Below are 15228 nucleotides of genomic sequence, written 5' to 3' on the forward strand. Positions count from 1 at the left end.
GGAGTTTGTTAGTGCATATTTTGTAATCCCTAGTTCCATGAACTTTAACGTTTTATTTGATCATGTTGTAACCTGCAATATTGTTAAACGTTGATTGTCGAGTTGTTATTTTATATTTGTAAACGTTTAAATGTAATCTGTAATGTTACTCGACAGTTGGCCGACTGACATAGTCAGTCGACCGACTGTCAACCACAGTCGACCGACTTAGGAACTGAGGTATTTAAGCCAAGTTAATCTCCACTAATTTGGTTGATCACTCTGCATATTTTCACACACAAAAACAGTTCAAGGTCGGGTCTCTCTCAATCTTCATGTACAAATACCACAGAATGTCAGTCTAGGCTTCGTGTTTATCAAGATCTAATCTTGGTTTGACTTGTACGAACCCGAAAACCCATAGATATTCATTTAAGCTCGTTCTAGTGTTATTCCGCCTCTAGATCGTGTTAGATTGATTCTAAGATCCTCTCCCAGTGTCTACAACTTAGGTTTTTAATCATTATAATTAATCATTATAACATTGCACTCAATATTATCCCTGACCAGAAATATCCACCAGGTCGTCTTTCGCTTAGTGCGGGGGCAGCGGAGAGGGGGGATTTTACCGGCCATGTTCTTGAATTAGTCCGAATTTCCTCCAAGACAGTAGTTGGGGGCCGGTTATACAAATACAGGAGATGAACGCGTGGGTGGTTAAGTCCCCCTTGAATATATATATATATATATATATATATATATATATATATATATATATATATATATATATATATATATATATATATTATGGGAAGTGATATGTACACAACCACTTTTTACACATACACAACCAAACATGCTTTACAGTGTTGTACAGTACAACACTGTAAAGCATGTTTGGTTGTGTATGTGTAAAAAGTGGCTGTGTACATATCATCACCCTATTCTTATATTGAAATGCATATATATATTATACTAGTTTTATGAGCTCGTGCGTTGCACGACAATTATATGAATTAGTATTCGATAATATTAGTATTGATAATGTATAATACAATTACAATGAAAAAACTCTTTATTATTAATAATATTTGTATTGAATTCTAATGCATAGATTATGAGCTCATCCGTTGAAACTATTTTAAAACAAATAACCGCCACCTAAGCAAATTTAACCAGAATTAATATCAGACTGACACGTAGGATTATTGGCACGCGCTTTTATAATAATGTATAGATAGATAGACACATAGATAGATTATATACCATATATATACACCAACGAGCTTCTAGCTCAGTGGTACCCGATGCCTTTGATCCCTGGGCCCACAGTGGAGAAGCTTTGACCCAACCATATATATGAAATAAGGACAAAAAGTCCTTTCCAAGACATATTTAATAATTTTAGTATACGTATTTGCATAAAATCAAATTAAGCTAATAACTCCATAAGTTGTCACACTCACAATACTCCCCGAATGACCGATCATCCACAATCGTGTGCCGTGGTGGACTAACCAGCATTCCTTCCGCCATATTCACCAACAAATTCGGCATATCAAAAATTGCTTCTTCATCTATAAACTCGTCATTGATCTCTTCACCTCCTTCTGTCCGTTGCCCTGTTTCCCGCTCAAGAAACAACTTCATCAACTCGGCTGCTTCCTCAGCTGCCCGCCTTATTAAGGCGGGCTCTGGGGACTCGGGCACTTGATATGATCCAATAAAATCAGGAAAGTTTAAAACGGCATCACCACCTTTGAGTGCTAAAGCTGCGACATCATAAGCAGCTGCAGCCATCTCTGGAGTTGGGTATGTTCCTAACCAAATGCGTGATGCTTTACGTGGCTCGCGAATCTCAGCCACCCATTTTCGATTTCGGCTACGTATTCCATGTAAAGAAGGGTGTTTGCTGCTAGTAAAAGAGGTACTCATGGTGGTGGTGGTTCAATTTGAACAAGTTGATACACTCGGGCCCTTTACATGTGTATGAATGAATATATAAAGAACAAATGAAGGGTTAATTAGTTTGCAAAATAGGTTATGAAGTCGTGGAGAAATTGTTTTTTGTGTCGTGTTCACATGTGTCTATTAATGTATAAACATATATGTGTAGATTATTAATATATGCTATATAAATACATAATATATTTACATCCATTATATATAAATAGAGTGGTAATTCAAATACTTTATACGCTTATTTTATTGATAAGTAGGTGGATTTTCCGATAGTTTAAAACTACGCATTGAAAGTGTGGAAGAAATACGGGATCGAGAAAGTCATGATAGAATTTTAAGGGTTTCTTTTTCTTTAAGTTTGCTATCGATAAAGGACTATTGGATGTCTTGGAACAAGGGCCATGCATTGTGAGAACTATCCGTATTATTCTGAACAAGTGGTTGTCGGAAGTGTCATTAGCTAAATAGGATTTGACAAAGGTTTCAATACGCGTTGAATTGCATGAAAAGGGATGGCAATGGGCAAGAAAAAAAACCAACGAAGCATTGCTTCAATGGTACCGCGGTTACACTTGTGTACTCGCAGGGCTAGAGGTCTCGGGTTCGAGCCTCGTCACCCGCTCTAGGAATTGAAATATATTCCTTGAAGGTGGCCCAAAGGGAAGGTTTTACAGACCCGCTCCGGGACTAAGATCCGGCCCGCCTGCCCCTCGGGATGGTTAAAGGGTCGGATCCTCAGAGTGTGATTCGGGTTTCCTGCCCGAAAGCGCGTGTGTGTGTGCAAATGATGACTAGGCTTCGGTCCGGACTGATGCAATATTGCCTTTCAAAAAAAAAAATGGGCAAGAAAAAATCCGTGACCCGCGGGAACCCGATCCGCGATGGGCGGGTAAAATCATTAAATCTTACCCGCGGGCACGGGTACGGGTAAGAATTTATACCCGCCAACGGGTTGCGGGTATATACTACCCGTCGCTGGTAAAACTCGACCCGTGAATACATGAGACTTTTCTTAATTTACCAACGAATTAATACTTACAATTATTAAATTTAAAAGCTATTTTACTAATATTTGAATAATGATTAAAAATATAATATTATGTACAAGTAAAAAACTTAATTTTCACGTAATCATACATATAGCTTGTACATATAGTTTTATAATTAATAAAATTATTTGAGTTTTCTTATAAAAATATTATATTATTATTACCCGCGGGTCATGGGTATCCGCGGGTCATGGGTATGGGCGAAAAGTTTTTACTCGCGGGCGGATAGGGATGGCACCCGCGGGTAATGGGCACGGGTTCTATATACCCGCGACCCGCCCGTCGGGTTATTTTTTTGCTCGTTGAAACCCGTTACCCGCCCGCGGGTAAAAAAATTTCGCCCATGCCCGTGACTCGCGGATACCCGTGACCCGCGGGTAACCCGCGGGTAATAATAATATACAACTTTTTATTAGAAAATCCACATAATTTTATTAATTATAAAACCATATGTACAAGCTATATGTATAATGACGTGAAAATTAAGTTTTTTTACTTGTATATAATATTATATTTTTAATCATTATTCAAATACTAGTAAAATAGCTTTTAAATTTAATAATCGTAAGTATTAATTCGTGTGTAAATTAAAAAAAGTTTCATGTATTCACGGGTCGGGTTTTACCCGCGACGGGTAGTATATACCCGCGACCCGCCCGCGACCCTTTAGCGGGTAAAAGTTTTTACTCGTACCCATGCCCGCGGGTAAGATTCAATGAGTTTACCCGCCCATCACGGATCGGGTACCCGCGGGTCACGGGTTTTTTCTCGCCCATTGCCATCCCTACGGGCGGATAATGGGTCTCCATGTGCAAAAAAGAAACCCGACGGGCAGGTCGCGGGTATATAGAACCCATGCCCGTTACCCGTGGGCGCCATCCCTATGCATGATATCCTACTTGTGGGATTTACTGAAGATGGTTTGAGTTTAATTGCATCAAAAATTGGTAAGTCAATGATGTTGGACTCATATGCCAGTCCTATGTGTGTTGAAGTATCGAGTCGACCTAATTTCGCGCGAGCCTTGACAGAAGTGTCAGTTGAAAATGATTTTAGGGATAAAATTAAGGTTGCCACTCCCTCTCTGAACTGTCATGACCGTACTACTGATTTGGTGAGTGTGGTATATGAATGAAAACTGTCACGGTTTTCGAACTGTAAAGTTTATGGTCAAACTCATATTTAATGCCCAAAGGTTCTACCTAAGCTGATAGAGGATAATAAAAATTAAAAACAGATGGATGCAGATGGTTTTCAAGATGCGATAAATAATAAAAGAAAAAGTGTTGCAACCGTGGTTCAGAAAAAAGAAAACACATAGGATTTTGTCGTTGGTGCATGTTAGAATTAAACTAGTTGTGGAGCCCTCGATTTGCGGCGGGAGCTCCGTTTTGAATGCGAGTTAAAAAAAAAAGTCTTGATCTATTTTGTAAAAAAGAATTTTTTTCGACATAACATTGAAGGGTTGTTCCCTTTGTGAAAGTTGCTTCTTTTAGCGTTCGGGTTTTATTTTTTTTTAAAAAAAAGTTAGTAAAGTGGGGCTTCGATTTGTATTTTAATAAAAGTTAGTGGGTTAAGTTTGTGAAATTTGAAAAAACTTTACGTATAAAGTGGGGGTTCGATTTGTATTTTAATAAAAGTTAGGGGGTTAAGTTTGTGAAAATTGAATGTTAGTAAAAAAAAAGTTAGTAAAGTGGGGGTTCGATTTGTATTTTAATAAAAGTTAGGGGGTTAAGCTTGTGAATTTTGGGGGAAAATACACGTATAAAGAGGGGGTTCGATTTGTATTTTAATGAAAGTTAGGGGGTTAAATTTGCGAAAAGTGAAGAAATGAATAGTACTATTCATTTTCATCTTACCTTACCTTTTAGATATAGGTATATAATGTGCGTTAAATAATAGTATTAGTTATGTATTTAGTATAAGAAGATTCTAGAATAGTATCATTTCCTTTCATATTTCTTCCTTATATCTATATATACAGATTATGTAGTAGAAGTAAGAAGCAAGATATACAAACAAAGATGTAGTCCTTTTAGTGTTAAATGCTTCTTATCTTTTTTATATAGTTTTTTATTACATCTCTTTATTTGATTCTTGATTTCAGCTTCCCGTTCATTAGATTCTAAGTATATTTATGTTCGTTTATGATTACATGATATCAGAGCTTGGCTTACTGTTTTCTTTTGATTGATCAATTTCCATGAGATCGAGGGTGATGTGATTTTCGCCTTGAATTGGTGGGGTTTCTGATTTCTGAACTGTTGTGGTTGGATATCAACTCATTTAATGAAGATTTCCAGCCTACAATCTAGAAGCCCACCTTCTAGATATTCAAAGTAGGCAACCTTGACAACTCATATGGAAGTAGCAAAGTTGATGACGATGACGGCCGTCAATCTTCTCCGTTCACACCATTTCACCGCCATAGAATTTTTACTATAAATAGAGGTGCAAACCTCAGTTGTAAATCATCCTAAATCACTCAGAGAAGTGTAATCACAACCTAGAGAGTGTGTGTGAGTTTGAGAGTTTTTTTGTAAGAGTTTTGTAATACTCTGTAAATCTATTCTTGTGAGTAATAGAGTTATTTTTTCTCTCAAATTTATATCTCCCAACGTCCAGGCGATCCCCTCTTCCTAACAAGTGGTATCAAGAGCTTGGTTAGAGACGTTGGTTGAGTTTTTGGGTCTTCTGAAGTTTTCTCAAAATTCAATTTTTAGTGTACCATTGGATTCGTCTCGTCGAACCGAGTCCAACGCAAAAAACGGCGACTTAAACGGAGTTATAACAAGCCCAGAAAACGAGGTCAAAGTTTGGTCAACTCGCCGGAGAAGATGACCGGTGCCGGAATTTTCGCCGGAGAAGACGATCACTGTAGCAATTCACTGTAGCAGCTGGCGGCACTGTAGCAAGTCACTGTAACGGTACTGTAGCGGTACTGTAGCAATTCTGAAATTTTACAATTTGGTCCCTGAAATTTTCAGAATTTCATTTTTGGTCCCTGAAGTTTATAAAAATTATAATTTTGCCCCGTAAGTGGAATTTAAGCCGCGAAGTGTCTATTCCACCATTTTCAACCGTTCCGGACGTAACGGTGATCTCTGTTTTCTACAATTCAACCCCGTTTGTGTTAAAAAATTATTTGTAAGGTGATAATGTCCACAGAATAGTCAACATCATCTTCCGGAGCTATGATTATGCTTACAGCCACAAACTACACGCTGTGGAAACCTCGAATGAAAGATCTCCTCAGCTGTAAGGATTTGTTCGATCCTATTAAATTGAAGGGTATAAACTCTGATTCTGCCAAAGAGAAAGAGTGGGAGAAAACAAACCGAAAAACTATTGGTCAGATCCGTCAATGGATTGATCATAGTGTCTTCCACCATGTTGCACAAGAGACAGACGCATATGTCCTCTGAAAAAATTTGAAGGACATGTATCAGACCAAGACTGCTCGGAATAAAGCCCTGCTGATGAGGCGTTTAGTCAACACGAAGCTCAAAAGTGGAACTTCAGTTGCCGAGCATACCAGTGAGTTCCAGAGCTTGGTCAACCAGTTATCTTCTGTAGAGATGCCGCTTGGCGATGAAGTTCAGGCGCTACTGCTACTTAGTTCCCTTCCCGATAGTTGGGAAACGCTGGTAGTAACACTCAGCAACTCAGCCCCGAATGGCAAACTTACCATGTCAATGGTCAAGGATGCCCTATTCAGTGAAGAGGCAAGGAGAAAGGACATGGGCACAGATCAGACCCATGCCTTTGTCACAGAGAATCGGGGGAGATAGCGAATTAGTAGCAAAAATAAATGTAGAGGCAGAAGCAAGAGCAGGGGCAGGTCAGCTGATGGCAGAAAACCAACATATAAATGTCATCATTGTGGATTAGAGGGACATATGAAGAAGAACTGCTATAGAATGAAAGAGGAACAAGGTCAAAGCAGTTCACAGCCGAAGAATAAGGGTGGAGAAACATTAGTGACTATCTCTGGTGATGTAGCTTATTGTTCAACCCATGATGAGACATGCCTTCACGTCTCACGAGAAGAAACATAATGGGTGATAGATACTGCAGCTTCCTACCACGTGACTCCATACAAGGAATACTTCACAACATACAAAGCTGGTGACTTTGGAGTTGTGAAGATGGGAAATTCCAGTTCCGCTTAGATTGTTGGAATTGGAGATGTCAGGATAAAGACAAGTTCTGGGAGCACAATCACTCTGAAGGATGTCCGCCATGTGCCAGATCTTCGGCTGAATTTACTTTCTGGGATAGCTCTCGACAACCAGGGCTATGATAGTCATTTCAGTAAAGGCACATGGAAATTGTCAAGAGGCGCTATGATAGTCGCTCGAGGACACATTTGTGGCACACTGTACAAGACTCATGTTGTTCATGCATATTTTTTCCAAGGGAAAACCTACACACGAACATCAATGCGAAAGGGTTTTTTTAGGCGTCAACGTCGTTGATCTCCGGTCCGGTTACTGCGAATAACCCGTACCCGAGATGATGATCTCGGGAGGGTGGCCAACGAATTGCCCGCCGGTCGATAGTCGGACCCTATCGACGGCAAAGGGAGGAAAAACCCTACAAGACCCGTAGGTAAAAACCCTAGTGTTGCGATCGTGAAGACGATCGAGGAGAAGATCCGGCTATGATTGCCGCGTGCTTTCATTGAGAGAGTGAGAGGCGAGATTGAATGACCGCATGAGGGTGTATGCGATTGGGAGCGTGTGAACTTGATGTAGGTTTTGCCCCATATTTATAGATGGGAATTAGGGTTACTTGACTTGGGGCCCAAGTTAATTGCGTAGACTCTAATTGGGCCAAACCCTACGTCATCAAGTCCCCCAAGTTCGGTATGATATTTTTGTCAAGTATCGTATCGAACTTCTCATTATGCTGCGGAAAATAAGTTCACAGGAGCCTGCGTAAACAACTGTGCGTAAACCCGCGAACATATGCGCAAAAAATTGCAAGCAGAATGCGTGGGGAAACCGCATGAACTAGCATGCGTAAAACCGCATGAAAATTGCATCTAAAGTCGCGGACAACTGTGCGCAAAGCGTGCGTAACCTGGACAAAAGCGTGTGGACAGTTGCGCAAGCGCGCGAACATCTGCGCTAAATATTCATGTACTTAAACCGCATATAACGAATTAAAAGCTCAATAAGAAAAGACAAACCTTCTCAAACCGAACGATAGACGGTAGAAACACGAGACATAATGCATCGTGCCCCACGGTGGGCGCCAATTGTTCATGCATATTTTTTCCAAGGGAAAACCTACACACGAACATCAATGCGAAAGGGTTTTTTTAGGCGTCAACGTCGTTGATCTCCGGTCCAGTTACCGCGAATAACCCGTACCCGAGATGATGATCTCGGGAGGGTGGCCAACGAATTGCCCGCCGGTCGATAGTCGGACCCTATCGACGGCAAAGGGAGGAAAAACCCTACAAGACCCGTAGGTAAAAACCCTAGTGTTGCGATCGTGAAGACGATCGAGGAGAAGATCCGGCTATGACTGCCGCGTGCTTTCATTGAGAGAGTGAGAGGCGAGATTGAATGACCGCATGAGGGTGTATGCGATTGGGAGCGTGTGAACTTGATATAGGTTTTGCCCCATATTTATATATGGGAATTAGGGTTACTTGACTTGGGGCCCAAGTTAATTGCGTAGACCCTAATTGGGCCAAACCCTACGTCATCACATGTGAAGATCTGCACAGACAGTATTAATGTTGCAGAAAAGGAGGCTTCACAAAATTTATGGCACCAGAGACTCGGTCACATGAGTGAGAAAGGGTTGTCTACCCTAATAAAGAAGGAGCTTATCAATGTAGACAAGGATGCTACACTAGATCCTTGCAATCATTGTCTTTTTGGTAAGCAGCATAGAGTCTCGTTTAATTCCTCTTCAACGAAAAAATCAAAGTTACTCAGTCTGGTACACTCTGATGTTTGCGGTCCCTTGGAGGTTGAATCAATTGGCGGCAATCGATACTTTCTGACGTTTATCGATGATACTTCTCGAAAGGTGTAGGTATATTTCTTACGGACGAAGGTCCAGGTGTTCGATTACTTCAAACAGTTCCATGTCATGGTAGAACGTGAGACAGGAAAGAAGTTAAAGTGTCTTCGATCCGACAACGGCGGTGAATACTCTTCCAGGCAGTTCGATGCCTATTGCAAATCATATGGCATCCGACATGAGAAGATGGTCCCACGTACCCCTCAACATAATGGTATAGCAGAAAGAATGAACCGAGCAATCATGAAACGTGTTCAGAGCATGCTCAGTATGGCTAAGCTGCCAAAGCCATTATGGGGAGAAGCAATCAGAGCCGCTTGTTATTTGATCAACCGATCTCCATCAGTACCACTGAATTTTGAAGTTCCGGAGAAACTTTGGTCTGGAAAGGATCCATCATACTCTCACTTAAGAGTATTTGGATGTTTGGCGTACGCACATGTATCCAAGGAGCTCAGGCAGAAGCTGGATGCAAGGACCACTCCATGCATATTCATAGGCTATGGAGATGAAGAATTTGGATACAGATTATGGGATCCAAAGGAGAAAAAGGTGATCAGAAGTAGGGACGTGGTGTTCCATGAAAGCCAGACAATAGAAGATATTGAAAAGCCCACAATATCTCAGAAGTCAAATGTTGCTGCTCAGGTGCCAGAGGCAACAACGGAATCATTCATAAGAAATGAATTTTCAGTGCAAGAAGAAATGCCAGAAGTAGAAGATTGATAATGCTAAAAACGAACATATAATTCATAGCATTATTCCTCAAGAAAGACAAGCTTTTAGTTGCAATTGTTCTATTTACAAGTGATATTCGTTTAAATAATAAAAGGTGAAGACAAAAGACAGATTCGACGAATTGAAGACGCAAACGACCAAAAAGCTCAAAAGTACAAAAGACAATCAAAAAGGTTCCAATTATTGATAAGAAACGTCTCAAAATTACAAGAGTACAAGATTCAAAACGCAAAGTACAAGATATTAAATTGTACGCAAGGACGTTCGAAAATTCGGAACCGGGACCAGAGTCAACTCTCAACGCTCGACGCAACGGACTAAAAATTACTAGTCAACTATGCACATAAATATAATATAATATTTAAATAATTCTTATAATTATTTATATATTATAATAAATAATAAAAACCGTCGGCAAGAAAGACTCCAAACTGATGTGAGCTGTAATTTCAAACTCCGCGACTCGCGGAGTTTGAAGGCAAAAATGCCGCGAGTCGCGGAGCCCCAAAAGTCAAAAATCCCTATAAAAGCAACCGAATTCTGATCGCAAATCATCATCTTTTTTCTTCTTCTCCTCATACGTAAAATATATATATATATTTATAATTTATATTTTAATTTTAATTATAATTCTAATAATAAGGGTATGTTAGCGAATGTTGTAAGGGTGTAAGTCGAAATTCTGTCCGTGTAACGCTACGCTATTTTTAATCATTGTAAGTTATGTTCAACCTTTTTACATTAATGTCTCGTAGCTAAGTTATTATTATGCTTATTTAAAACGAAGTAATCATGATGTTGGGCTAATTACTAAAATTGGGTAATTGGGCTTTGTACCATAATTGGGGTTTGGACAAAAGAACGACACTTGTGGAAATTAGACTATGGGCTATTAATGGGCTTTATATTTGTTTAACTAAATGATAGTTTGTTAATGTTAATATAAAGATTTACAATTGGGCGTCCCTATAAATTACCATATACACTCAATCGGACACGATGGGCGGAGTATTTATATGTACGAATAATCGTTCATCTAACCGGACACGGGAATGGATTAATAGCCACTAGAATAATTAAAACAGGGGTGAAATTATGTACAAGGACACTTGGTATAATTGATAACAAAATATTAAAACCTCGGGTTACACTCAGTCGACATCCTGGTGTAATTATTAAACAAAGTATTAAAATCTTGTTACAGTTTAAGTCCCCAATTAGTTAGAATATTTAACTTCGGGTATAAGAATAATTTGTCGAGGACACTCGCACTTTATATTTATGACTGATGGACTGTTATGGACAAAAACCAGACGGACATATTAAATAATCCAGGACAAAGGACAATTAACCCATGGGCATAAAACTAAAATCAACACGTCAAACATCATGATTACGGAAGTTTAAATAAGCATAATTCTTTTATTTCATATTTAATTTCCTTTATTTTATATTTAATTGCACTTCTAATTATCGCATTTTTATTGTTATTGTATTTAATTGTACTTTTAATTATCGTACTTTTTAATTATCGCAAGTTTATTTTATCGCACTTTTATTATTCGCAATTTCATTATCGATATTTACTTTATGCTTTAATTTAAGTCTTGTATTTATTTTTAATATTTTACATTTGGTTTTAACTGCGACTAAAGTTTTAAAATCGACAAACCGGTCATTAAACGGTAAAAACCCCCCTTTATAATAATAATATTACTTATATATATATATTTGTATTTTTATAAAAGTAAACTAATATAGCGTTAAGCTTTGTTTAAAAAGATTCCCTGTGGAACGAACCGGACTTACTAAAAACTACACTACTGTACGATTAGGTACACTGCCTATAAGTGTTGTAGCAAGGTTTAAGTATATCCATTCTATAAATAAATAAATATCTTGTGTAAAATTGTATCGTATTTAATAGTATTTCGTAGTAAATTAATATCTATTTTATACCACTCCGCTACCACATCAAAGATAATGAGGAAAATGACGGTGCTGAGCAGGGGGAGCCACAACCCCATCTGCCAGACGTTCCAGCACCATCACAAGGTCAAGATGATGGTGGATCTCCTCAGAATGTTCCAAAAGTTTGTAGATCTGAACGAGGTCGGATTTCATCGAGTAGATATCCAGAATCCGAGTACCTTCTACTTACTGAAGATGGAGAACCGGAGAGTTTTCATGAAGCAGTAACTCATAAGGATAAAGAAAAATGGTTGCTCGCAATGCAGGATGAGATGAATTCTCTGCATAAAAATCAAACTTATGAGATTGTAGAACTTCCACGCGGGAAGAAGGCACTGAAAAATAAATGGGTGTTCAAGCTGAAAAAGGATGGTAGTGGAAAAGTGGTGAAATACAAAGCACGACTTGTAGTCAAAGGATTCCAACAGAAGAAAGGGATTGATTTTGAAGAGATATTTTCACCAGTAGTCAAGATGACTTCAATTAGAGTCATACTTGGATTGGTCGCAAGTATGAACTTGGAGCTTGAACAGATGGATTTAAAGACAGCTTTTCTTCATGGAGATTTACATGAAGAAATTTACATGGAGCAGCCAGAAGGTTTTGAGGTTTCAGGAGATAACCTCGTATGCAAGCTGAAGAAAAGTTTGTACGGTTTAAAGCAGGCACCTAGGCAGTGGTACAAGAAGTTTGACTCGTGCATGGTGAGTCACAGGTACAAGAAAACTGCAGCAAATGAGTGTGTCTACATTCAGAAGTTTTCTGAAGGATATTTCGTTGCTCTTCTACTTTATGTAGACGATATTTTGATCGTAGGGAAAGATGTAACGAAGATCAACCAGCTGAAGAAGGAACTCTCTAAGTCTTTTGACATGAAAGACTTAGGACAGGCTCAACAGATTTTGGGAATGCAGATAACCCGAGACAGGAAGAATAAAAGGTTATGACTATCTCAGGAGAAGTATATTGAACGAGTGCTTTCACGTTTCAATATGAACAATGCCAAACCTGTTAGCATTCCATTAGCTAACCATTTCAAGTTAAGCAAGAGTTCTTGTCCCTCATCCAAGGAAGAGATCGGGGAGATGTCGTCAGTACCATATTCTTCAGCAGTTGGAAGTTTGATGTATGCGATGGTGTGTACAAGGCCTGATATTGCTCATGCAGTGGGAACGGTGAGTCGTTTTCTCTCGAACCCCGGAAAAGAGCATTGGGAGGCGGTAAAATGGATTCTCAGATATCTTAAAGGTACAAAGAATCTATATCTTTGTTACGGGGGAGCTGATCCAATCTTGGAAGGCTATACAGATGCGGATATGGCCGGAGATCCTGATAGTAGGAAATCTACTTCAGGATTCATTTACACTTTTGCAGGGGGAGCTGTTTCATGGCAGTCAAGAATACAGAGGTGTGTTGCATTATCCACAACTGAAGCAGAGTATATTGCTGCCGCAGAAGCTGGAAAAGAAATGTTGTGGTTAAAGCGTTATCTTCAAGAATTTGGAATCAAGCAAAAGGAGTACAAGGTATATTGTGACAGTCAAAGTGCTATAGATTTGAGCAAGAACTCCATGTACCATTCTCGTACAAAACATATTGATATTCGCTATCATTGGATACGCGAGGTAATTGATCGACAACTGTTGAGACTAGTGAAGATCCATACAAAGGAGAATCCTGCGGATATGTTAACAAAGGTGGTGACTCGAGAGAAGTTGGAGTTATGCAGAGACATAACTGGAATGTTCGTGGATTCGGCTGGAGGGGGAGAATTGAAGATTTCCAGCCTACAATCTAGAAGCCCACCTTCTAGATATTCAAAGTAGGCAACCTTGACAACTCATATGGAAGTAGCAAAGTTGATGACGATGACGGCCGCCAACCTTCTCCGTTCACACCATTCCACCGCCATAGAATTTTTACTATAAATAGAGGTGCAAACCTCAGTTGTAAATCATCCTAAATCATTCAGAGAAGTGTAATCATAACCTAGAGAGTGTGTGTGAGTTTGAGAGTTTTTTTTGTAAGAGTTTTGTAATACTCTGTAAATCTATTCTTGTGAGTAATAAAGTTGTTTTTTCTCTCAAATTTATATCTCCCAACGTCCAGGCGATCCCCTCTTTCTAACATTTAAGATTTGATTTAGTTCTTAAGATTCTAATATTGACAGGGGCATTTTTTAGAAGGGACAAGCGGGGACAGCCGCCCCCAGTGGATTTGCAATTTTCAGTGTAAAAATTTTGGATTTTTCGACTTTGCTCCCAATGGACTTTTTTTTCCCCAGAAGCTACATATTTTGTTCCAAAACCTACATATTTTGTTCCAAAACCTACATATTTTGTTTCAAAACCTACATATTTTGTTCCAAAACCTTCAAATTTTGCCCCAAAACCTTCATAATTTGTCTAAAAACCTTCATCTTTTACCCCAAAACCTCCATATTTTGCCCAAAAAAATTGCTACAGTTTTAATTTTTTTTTGCCCTCGGTGAAAAAAAAAACCTGGTACCGCCACTGAATATTGATATCTGTATGTTCAAGGCAAGTAATACAAATAGAGATAGAGATGTAGTCCTTTGGGTGTTTGGTTATTAATCATAGTAAATATTGTACGTGTTCTTTTCATTTGTTCCAATCTTTAGTTTCCGATTCCAATTGCCGATTACATGGTGACAGAGGAAATATAGTTGTTTGGTTATTTGTTTATACTTACCGATGTGATTTTTGATGCTCTTGGTGAAGCAAGTATAGTTTTTTGGTCGTCCCTGATGAGATGAGTTCGTATACCCCCGGTGAGGCAAATTTGATTGTTTAGAAGGTTCCTAGTGAGACCATTTGAGTTTGTTTTGATTAAGATCCCAAGTCACATCTATTGAGACCTGTTTTGGTGGGTTCTTATCGATTCCAAGTGAGATTGATTATATTTGTGTTTATTCAAGTCTTGAGTTATTGCTTCGAGGAAGCATCTGGAGGAGATGGATTATTTATTGGTTTCTTATTTTTGTAACAAGCTAGATATGATTAACATTCATGTTCTATCTTCTATCTTGAGAAGGAGTGTTAGAATTAAATATGCAACAAATAATACTAATTATGTATTTAGTATTAAAAGATTCTAGAATAGTGTCATTTCCTTCCATATTTCATCAGTGTATATACTCATTCGGGAGGTGATACTCACACATCAGTTTTTGATCCATACACACTTTTTATCATAAAACTTACAATTATATCCTTAAATTTATCTTGAGACTTGAACCTCTATTATTGTAAGTAAGGACATAATAGTCAATTAGGTGTGTATGGATCAATATTGAGTGTGTGAGTATCATCTCCCTACTCATTATGTGAAGATATACATACAAAGATCTAATCGTTTGAGTATTAAATACGTAGTAGTTCTTATCCTTTTTTTAATTTCTGTTTACATCTCTTTGTTTGGTTCCTGATTTCAGTTATCTGCTCATTAGAATACTAAGTATATTTCC

At 38.6% G+C, this 15228-nt stretch overlaps 1 protein-coding gene across 1 annotated transcript; it reads right to left on the minus strand.

Moving 5' to 3' along the window:
* Positions 1-1318: 1318 nt before the first annotated feature.
* On the minus strand, positions 1319-1934 carry LOC139863058 (ethylene-responsive transcription factor ERF025-like). The gene has a single exon (XM_071851707.1). The coding sequence runs from the start codon at positions 1912-1914 to the stop codon at positions 1417-1419; it is 498 nt and encodes a 165-aa protein (XP_071707808.1). The 5' UTR covers positions 1915-1934; the 3' UTR covers positions 1319-1416.
* Positions 1935-15228: the final 13294 nt, after the last annotated feature.

Source organism: Rutidosis leptorrhynchoides, chromosome 1, assembly GCF_046630445.1.
Source record: "Rutidosis leptorrhynchoides isolate AG116_Rl617_1_P2 chromosome 1, CSIRO_AGI_Rlap_v1, whole genome shotgun sequence".
NCBI lineage: Eukaryota > Viridiplantae > Streptophyta > Magnoliopsida > Asterales > Asteraceae > Rutidosis > Rutidosis leptorrhynchoides.

Excerpts from the sequence above, each read along its gene's own strand:
- LOC139863058 (XM_071851707.1), bottom strand. The coding sequence starts at position 1,914 with ATGAGTACCTCTTTTACTAGCAGCAAACACCCTTCTTTACATGGAATA.